This window comes from Aythya marila, assembly GCF_965140915.1.
Source record: "Aythya marila genome assembly, chromosome: 5".
Lineage (NCBI taxonomy): Eukaryota > Metazoa > Chordata > Aves > Anseriformes > Anatidae > Aythya > Aythya marila.
The window spans coordinates 18502948-18512810 of NC_139046.1; the positions used below are offsets into that span (position 1 = coordinate 18502948).

At 40.7% G+C, this 9863-nt stretch overlaps 1 protein-coding gene across 1 annotated transcript; it reads left to right on the forward strand.

Moving 5' to 3' along the window:
* Positions 1-1101: 1101 nt before the first annotated feature.
* Positions 1102-8278, forward strand: LOC309879249 (uncharacterized protein; the record flags this gene model as incomplete). The annotated part of the gene is made up of 2 exons (XM_082762785.1): positions 1102-2045; positions 7345-8278. 2 exons carry the CDS (start codon positions 1102-1104, stop codon positions 8276-8278), a joined length of 1878 nt encoding a protein of 625 aa, XP_082618911.1.
* Between the last annotated feature and the right edge of the window lie 1585 nt (positions 8279-9863).

A 9863-nucleotide genomic window follows, 5' to 3' on the forward strand; every position in this document is an offset into this window, starting at 1 on the left:
GATAGGCTTTCAGGCTGCTCACTCCCTTCAGAGAAGGAGGTGAAATAAGTAGGATGAGTAGTTGGCTACACCATAGTTTGATCATACACTGATCACAGAAGTAGCCTAGTTGACCTGGAAGTCTAGATTAAATTTAGACAAGTAAATGGTAATTGCATGATTGCCTGAAAAAGTCTCCTCTGGATCTCAAGTCAAAATCTAACAAGAGACCCAGATACCTAAAAATTAGGCTATGATCCCCCTTTTATGTATTTTGTGTGGCTTGCTTGTGGATAAAATATGGGATCAGTCATGAGGGGAGGGACCAGATCTCGTCTCCCACCCTGTCCTGGACTCTCTTCTACAAAGTAGGTTTGGATCTCATTAATTTAGTCATAAAATAGACCCAATGTGTAACTCTCTCTCTTTCTATGTTGGTGTTTTAAAAAGTTGACTACTGTTACATGTCATCTCTTCTTCCATTGACATAAGGAAGGAAAGAAGCTGCTGAGAGTGTCTTCTGAAGAAAGCCTTGTGCTGCCCAAGGCACAATGCTGAGCAAGTCGTGCAGGCTCCCTCTACTAGTGACTGAGGAGGAAAGGACACATTCATAGAGCAAAGAGAGTGCTAAGGATTTAGGTGAGATACCTTCTCTCTGGTGAGTTTCAGTCTTTCCTGATGAGTAAATAACATGAAATACCTTGCTGAAAAGATGAAGAAAATTGCAGAATTCATTCAGTGTTTATCATACGTGTTTCAAAAGTCACGAGTGATACCTGCATGTCAAACTTTGCATCACCTAAAAATAAAACTCAGTAGCTGTGTTGCAGATGTGTACTGCTGTCCACAAGCAACACCACTAGGCAGCTTGCTACTATTAGCTTGTGCACAATGGGCACAGAGGATCCCCCTGTGAGGCTGGTCTGATTGATGAAAATAGGCATTTTTGAGCATGCTCAAAAATTGCTGCTGCACAAAAGGGAATCAAGATCCAGGTATTTAATCTCAGCCCTTGTTCTTCTTTACAGTAGGTTACTCCTACACATAAATAACCTTTCTTTCTTTTTTAACTGTATAGTCAACTCATCTTATCTCAGCAGGTAATCTGTTACAGAGGTAAGGATGGCAGCAAGCAATCACACCACAGTAACTTACTTCATCCTCTTGGGACTGACAGATCGCCCAGAACTACAGTCCCTGCTCTTTGTGATGATCCTACTAATCTATGTTGTCACGCTTGCAAGTAATCTTGGTATGATTGGCTTGATCACGACTGACTTCCAGCTGCAAACACCCATGTATTTCTTCCTCATTAACTTGTCAATTGTGGATCTCTGTTATTCTTCAGTTTTTATTCCAAGGATGTTGATAAACTTCTTAGTGGAGAATAAGACTATTTCTTACTCAGCATGTGTCACCCAGCACTTCTTATTTGTTGTGTTTGTGACCACAGAGGGATTTCTGCTGGCTGTAATGGCTTATGACCGCTACATAGCTATTTGCAGCCCACTACTTTACACCACTCTTATGCCCAGGAAAGTCTGTATTTGCCTGGTGGTTGCATCATATTTAGGGGGACTCTTTAACTCATCGGTACATACTTGTGGCTTACTGAAATTGTCATTCTGTGGCCCTAATACCATCAACCATTATTTCTGTGACACAAACCCACTGCTACAACTCACTTGCTCTGACAACCGTGTGAATGAGCTAGTGCTTGTAACCCTCTCAGGGATCATAGCTATGTCAACACTCCTTATTGTCATCGTCTCCTACATCTACATCCTCTTCTCTGTTCTGAGCATGGGCTCTGCAACCAGGTACAAAGCCTTTTCCACCTGTGCCTCCCATCTGACGGCCGTAACCCTATTCTACGGGCCTGTGAGTTTGAGCCATGTGCAGCCCAGTTCAAGATACTCGCTGGATCATGAGAAAATCTCTGCAGTATTTTACACGTTGGCAGTTCCAATGCTGAATCCCCTGATTTACAGCCTCAGGAACAAGGAGGTGAAAAATGCTCTAAGAAGGGTGATGAAAAGGAAAAAATGCTGCTCATCAACTTGCTCGTCAGAATAATAGCCGATTGCCTAGGAAAGGTGAAAAGAGAATGAGGTATCAGTTTGGTAGCAATGTTTGTATTTATACTATACCAACTATAAACATGTAAGAATCAAACATAACTGAAAAGTTAGAGAAACTTTGGCAGAAACTTTTTAGTACCTCAGAGAACTAATGAGATTTAGAGTGATCTTTTTTTTACTAGTCTATCTGCTATAATTTAAACATTGAACTTAGGATGTTAGAGCTAAATGAACAGTAGGATAAACCAAGAAACTTTTTTTTTCCCCTGCAATTGTATTCTTTCGTCTTCCTAACATATTACTGATTTCCTGGAGGAGAAGGTAAAAATTGCCTCCTTCTACTGTTTGGTTCTCTTAACATATATTCATGTTTTTGGTTGGAGCTTCTAGGAAAATGTTTAACTCTTTACCTCAAAAGACAGAGACATACAAGTGCATGCTCACAGTGTTAGTTTCCAGAGTTGAATCCTGCCTAACTTGTTTTTATTGCTTCTGTGGTGTTTTGTTTTTGTTTTTGTTTTTTTTTATTATTATTTTTTAAATTATTTTGTTTTGTTTCACTGATTGTTTTTGTTTGTTTTCAATGGCATAGCTGTATCTAATGAGGCCCAGCCCACAGAAAGGAGCCCAGGATAACTTTGGGTTAGGATTATCTATATTAAAAGTCCTGTAAGGTCTCAGCTGTATAAATCACTATTTCTTGTTAAATTAAGAAGAAAGTTAGTTAGCAAAATCCCCAAGCCAGTTTGGGAAACAACTCACTTTTCTGCCAGTCTATGTCATTCCATTGCCATCAAGAATTGTCAGCCGAGCAGGCTGTCTGTCCTCTTCACTTCTATGCAGTGTCAATAAGTAATAAAGTGTCTTCCAGAGAAGAGGCACCCAAAATCACTCAACCTGTCTATAAGTTATAAGGAGATGCTCTTCAGTAGCAGCTATCATGATGAGAAATGTGCAAGAGATAGGTTATCCAGTGCCCTGTGGTTTTACCTGGGTAAAGCTAGAGTGCAAAACCTGATATTCAGCGATGTCAAGTTACATTCAGACCCACCTGGATTTGGTGGGTATGAAATTGGGTTTTTGTGAGTACTTTCACACATTACTCATCCCAGTCAAACTTGCAAAAGGAAAGAAACACAGAACTGGAAAACGCTACTTTCAAGTCCTTCCATCCACTGCCTATGAGAAACAGATTCATAAGTGGTTGCTTGGATGATTTTTGCATGAAGACACTTGACCAAGAGCTAATAAAAATACCAAGCTTTCATGCAGTGCATTTATCTGTGCTTTTAGATGGTGATAGTATCAAAGCCTTATGTGAAGAAGGATCAGCTCTCAATCTCACTTTGTTCATGTGCAAATTAGGCAGATGCAACAACAGGAGAGAGAAGAAGCTGCCACCTGCCCTCCACTTGCACTGGAGCTTACAACTGCGTTAATTAACCTCTAAAGAAGTTGCTTGCAGAAAGTGCATACAGTGCCTGCTAAAGCACTTTCACATCACTTCATTTTCTTGAAGTTACATTACACTCTAAGTAGGCAGAACTCTTCCTGTTTAACTTGTTGTGTCCACAATATAGATATCCATTGTAAATTGGTTACTCTTATTTTCCTTTATAATTACAACCAAAAATCGACACTTCTTGGTCACAGTCATCTAAGTGGTTTTAGACACCCACTCATGTTAGCAGGGGATGAACAAGCCCCCAAAATGCTTTTTTGTTTGTTTGCTTTGCTTGATTTTTCTCTTGACTTAATATGAAGCCCAAGACAAGAACTTGTGTAGATATCTGTATTGGACAAAGAAGTTTAAGTTTTGGAAGAGAAGGTTACATTTTCATGTTTGTGGTAGCCATTGCAGATGTCTATATCTGAACAGGTGAGCTCCCCTCATTGTTTCTAAGCATAATGAAATACTCTGTTTATATTTAATACTTCTACACATGAAAAAGATAAAAATAATAAATCAGCAAAATATCCCAGAAAAGAGACAAATATCACCAGAAAGGTTTTCCAGCAGATTATTGGTTGTAAATGTTGATAACACCTGGTCTAAATAGAAATAGTGCTTTCCAAATCTTCCAATTAATAAAGAAGCAGGACACAAAACTTACTAGAAGGCTGATCATGCTTTGTGCATCTGGACCTAGACTTTAAATTGGGAAAATTTGGAGCCTGCGACACTGGAGAAGAAGAGCTGGTGCCTAGAAGAAGACTTTCTGAATAACAAGCAGTCATGGAATGAAGCAGCTGTAGGTCTTGGCTGGAGGAAAGACCCTGGAAGTGAGAGAAGAGAAGATCTTGGAGAGCAAAAAGTGGCATGGAAATGATTGATGGGGATGTTGGTCAGTAATGTCCCAGCCAGCAGGATTTTCTGCCTGGCATTCACAGACCAGCAGCCACCTCCTCACTTGGAAGACAAGTTGAGATATTGTAAATACAACGCTGGAGGGTGGAGGGGATGAGTGAGTTGGTGTATGAGGTAGTCAAGTAAAATAAAAGCTCAGATCCTGGGGGTTCTTTAAACTCCAGTATCCAGATCCAATACCAGCTGTCATTTTTTCTCTCATGTGACAGTGGGATAAGTAGGATTTATTTCCCTTTAAAACAACAGTACAAGAATATTCATGTCAAAGCAAGAAACTTTATCTTTTAGAGCAGTTAACAGAAGATGTCTACAGAAAAAAATAAGATCACATCTCATGTGCAGTTCTGTCCCCAGAATACTTGTCTGTTTTGCAGAGATGGGGTCAGTCAGAACATCTGTGGCTCTAACCCTGTGCCGCTAACAGGACGATTCAGTTCACCTCACTTGAACAGTCATCGTGATGGTTTAAGTTCCCATTACAGCCAAAGGACAGCTGGGTAATGAACCGATGACATTAGAATAATTAATGTTTTGTGTCAGTGGTGGGTTATAGGCACCACAAGAACAATCATCCTATCCAAAGATACTTCCTTAAGAAGTAGGATTCCATAAAGGTTTACTTCTCTCCATTGGCTTAGAAAGAGTTTGGTGTAGTTGTTTGTTCTCAGATTATTATTTTCAAGACTTAAGCAATGAATCTGACTTAATTAGTCTCTGGATCTTGATATGTCCGAGTTCCGGTTTCCTATCCATAATGTCACACATTAGCCAGATTAAAGGCGGCAGCTGGCAGAATATTTAATAGAGTGAAGCAGACAGATTATATCTATAGACACTGTTTTGAGCATGTTTGTGAAGTAGAGCAAATACAAAATATTTTTCTGGAAGGCTTTTCTCTACTTTTTGCACACAGAGCCCTTGGATATCGTCCTTCTTACTCTTTACTCATTTTACCCATCAGGAAAAGGACAGTCTTGTCTAGAGTTTCCTCCAATGTGTTATTTCAACCAAAGACCAAGGATGAGAGGTCTGGAGGACTGCCATTGCTATCCTGGCAGTCAAAGTAAGTAGAAAAGTTTTTACATACAATATCTGAATGATCTTAGTCAGTATTAGCATTCTCCAAAGAATTCTGTCTTTAAACTCTTTATAGGGAAAACTTCCAATTGTTGATTTACATTTCACTTATCAGTCAGGTTGTAATAGAGCCACTGATATGGAAGTTAACTCCTTGCACTTTTCTTCTGCTCAAGTTTCAGACCATTAGATTCAGGAGAGCAATCTGTAAACACTGAAAGAACAGCATCAAGGGAAATCACTGGGCCCTTTGAGCCTGACGTAAAACATGTAGGGTAAAAACTCCAGCTCCCAGAGCACACAGCAGGTCTCTCCTTTAAAAGGAAAACTCTTCCTAGAGCACTGACTTTACTGAATTCCTAAAAGCAATGGAAGAATCACATGCTCTGAAGAGGGTTTAAGGCTGAGCAACCATTACTCACCTGAAGCAATTATACCCCACGTTTCTGGTACATCTGCAACTAGACTTTTAAATTGCAAAACCTGACACAGTCCAACCTGACACAGTTCAACCTGACAATGCCCAACAACTTGCTGTACTTTCTTGGGGTAACAAGCCTAGAAAAATGCACCAGATCACTCCATTAAGAAGAAAAGCAAGAAGAAAAAGAAAATACTTCAAGACAACAGGCTAAAATTGTTTGAGGTCTAACCTCCGACTAAAACATATGCTTCAGGTCTATGGCTACCTCATTCTACCAGTCTGAATTTGGGCTGTATAGAAGTCAATCAAAGGTAAGAAACTGCAATGTGCATTACAACAGCACACTGTTCAAGAAAACAGCATGTTGCTGTGTATTGGCTGCAAAGATCTTGATGCACTGGTAAGAAGATGATTCCCTCCTAAATTGCTACACTGTGCAAAGCTCTCTCTACTTTTTTCTTTCTTTCTCTTTAGCTCTTTGCTTCATTGTGGCTCCCTCTTCACTACACAGAAACTTTTTATTCCCTTCAGTTTCCTGGGTTATGTGGGCCCTGAGCTGTGGTTCTCCCTTAGTGTGTATGATGCTCTTTGGTCACAAAGAAGTATAAAGGTAGCTAGACACAAGCATAGGCAGACAGAATTATTTTTTTTCTGATTTTAAGAATATCAGAAATCACCTTTGAATATATAGCTAATCCTTCAGTAGCTAAATAATGGTAGGAAATGACCATTAACTTCTCATCGTTTTCTGTGAAAACAGTGTTCTCAAACCTTGTTTCTCCAAATCTTCCACTAAGCTATGTCTTCTAGGCTTCTGTTTGGATTGTGTGCCAGGGTTCAAACATCTGGCATCTGATATCGAGGAGTTTCATCAACTGTATTGATAATGATGAGGAAGAAGTAACTAGCTAAAATTAGTAACCCTAGCTGTGACAGAAACAGTTGTAGAGCTGAAAAAGTTCCATGTAAGAGTTTCCTAATGTTTTAGTGTATCCTTTCCTCTCCTCTCCAGAAGAAATCTAGACAATCGATATATGGACAACATAATATTTTAGCAAGTGAGGCAAAGGTACAAGAATCACAGATTAAAATCATCTAGGTGGAAAAGAAGCCATGCACTCGCTTTTAGAGTTCACTCCATTACACATAAGCTTGTAGAGATTTAAGCTCAGGAATGTGTTACTTGCTGCTGCATTTTGTTAGATACACGAACACCACCTGGCCTGGAATGAAACAAAATTATAAGGACAAATGTTTTCGTACCTTATCTTGATTCAGCATTGAAGGCATGACCAGACTACAATTTCAGAATAAACCTCAAATTGCCAGTTTGTGTTACTCTGTGTAATGAATACCGCCTTCTTCATCCTGACCATTCTTTGTAATTCAGCAGATCTCCTGTTGTATCCCTTAAGTCAGATGGATGGGAGGAATGACAGCACGATAACCCATTTCATCCTCCTAGGATTGACAGATCATCTGGAGTTGCAGGTCCCTCTCTTCTTCTTATTCTTAGGGATCTACATCATCATTCTGTTGGGGAACCTTGGGATGATCGTTTTGATTTGGACTCATCTCCAACTTCACACTCCTATGTATTTTTTCCTCAGTAACTTGTCTCTGATTGACCTCTGCTATTCTACTGTCTTTGCTCCAAGGTTGCTGGTGAGCTTCTTAGTGCAGAGCAAAACCATTTCCTATTCCACATGCCTTTCCCAGATTTTCTTTTCTGCTGTTTTGCTCACTACAGAGGTTTTCTTGCTGGCTGCCATGGCATATGACCGTTATGTAGCCATCTGTAGACCACTGCTCTATACGACTGTAATGACCAAGAGAGTCTGTAGGCAATTAGTGGTGGGATCATATATGGGGGGACTCCTGAATTCATTGACTCACACTTGTGGCTTGCTGGGGTTGCCATTCTGTGGACCCAACCTCATCAATCATTACTGTTGTGACATACCTCCCTTGCTGCAACTTGCATGTGCAGATACCCATTGTAATGAGACTTTGCTAATAGCTTTTTCTGTAGTTATTGCCCTGTTCACCCTCTTTGTCATCGCTGTTTCCTACATGCTCATCCTCTCTGCCATCCTGAGGATCCAGTCAGATGATGGCAGGAAGAAAACCTTCCACACCTGTGCCTCTCACCTGACAGCTGTCACAATTTTCTATGGATCTGTTACTTTTAGCTATATCCAACCCAGCTCCAGCTACACGATGGAGCAGGAGAAAATCTCGACAGTCTTCTATACCCTGGTGGTCCCCATGCTGAACCCCCTGATCTACAGCCTGAGAAACAAGGAGGTGAGAAACAGCTTCAGAAAGTGCATCATGACTTTCCCATAAGTTATCAAGTTTGGAAACTACCTCTAATGGACACAGTGCATCGTATGATGCATTCTGACATCTCAGCCACAGAAGAGAATGGCTTTGGGGAAGGAAGGGGTATCAGCACCAAGGATGGACCTTGCTAGATAAGCAAACACTTGAGACACAGGAACAACCAAATTTCTGAGTCGCTTGTATTTTGTTTTGGTAAAAGAAAATAAATGTGTCATGGGCAGTCATTTGTTTCCTTTCCATTTAATATCATATAATCATAGAATCATTCAGGTTGAAAAAGACCTCTACAGTCATCTAGTCCAACCTTTAACTTAGTACTGCCAACTCCACCACTAAACCATGCTAATAAGTTGTACGTCTACACGTTTCTTGAAGACGTAAGAAATATTTTCTCACCCACTCTATTCCCACCTCTCCAAAGGCAGAAGTTAGAGCATACACTGATGAGCATCTCCCACAACCACAGCTCTCCCAACCAGACTGTCTAAATGTCACCCAACACTAACGTGACATCCCGGACAACTCTAGTGTGTTTGTATCAGGCATGACAAAGAGAAGCCACATAAGAATCTCTGACAAATCAATTTTGCATCCATGGCAATTAACTTCACAAACCAGACGTACATTTCTATTTATTTATTTATTTATTTATTTATTTATTTATTCCAGAAATCAGTTTCAGGTGATTAAGAAGTATGACTGTAGCCACTGAAAGCCTTGACTGATGGGACAAGGCTTTTCTGTATGCATTTCAACAACCACATATCTTTGTATGGTTTAAGACTGCAGGATCTTGTCCTAAGAAAAGCTCAAGGAATTTATACAAGCTGGTCTTCCCTCATGTGAGAATCCAGCCATATTACCTAACAATGTCACTAGGAAACCACAGGATTTGCTGAGCAATGGTTTCATTCCTCCCATCCCACATAACACAATGGCACATTGGCTGGAACTGAGAAGGTTTGGTGTGCCCAAATACGCACTGGAGCAGCACAGAAACATTTTCTTCAGACATTTCTGCCTAGTTCTAGCTCAGTCCCTGAAACTTGGGAAATCTACTGTCTGCTCATTCTTGGTTCCTCAGTCTTTCCTCCTGCTGTCTGTTCTTCTGCACAAAGTGAGGAACACAAGGATCGCCTGTGGTGATCATATGCTTTCATGATTCATGTCTCTCATTTCTGGATTCACACATCAGATTAAGAGGGGTTGCAAGAAGTGCCCAAAGCAACACAATAAAGGCCCGTGTCAGGGCCCTCAATGCACCAAGTCTTAACTGCCCCGATCATTTTCACCTGGACCCTCCATCCCTCCATGCATTGGCCCAGGAGCTCTATTTAAGCTCAGCCCTGGGCTGTTCTTCTCCTTTTGATGTGTCAGATGAGTATTGGTCCCTACCTGGTAATGGAGCGTCTTGATCCAGACATCAACCTGTGCGCTAACTTCATCACTTGACCTCAGCCATATCTTGTCGTTCTGAATGTATCTGGCACTCACCTGACCTGTGAAGTGGCTTCTTGGTTTGGACTTGGACCTGACTTATCACCATGACACTGCCTGTGTCTGAAGGTAGGTTGCATAGTTGCGTGTC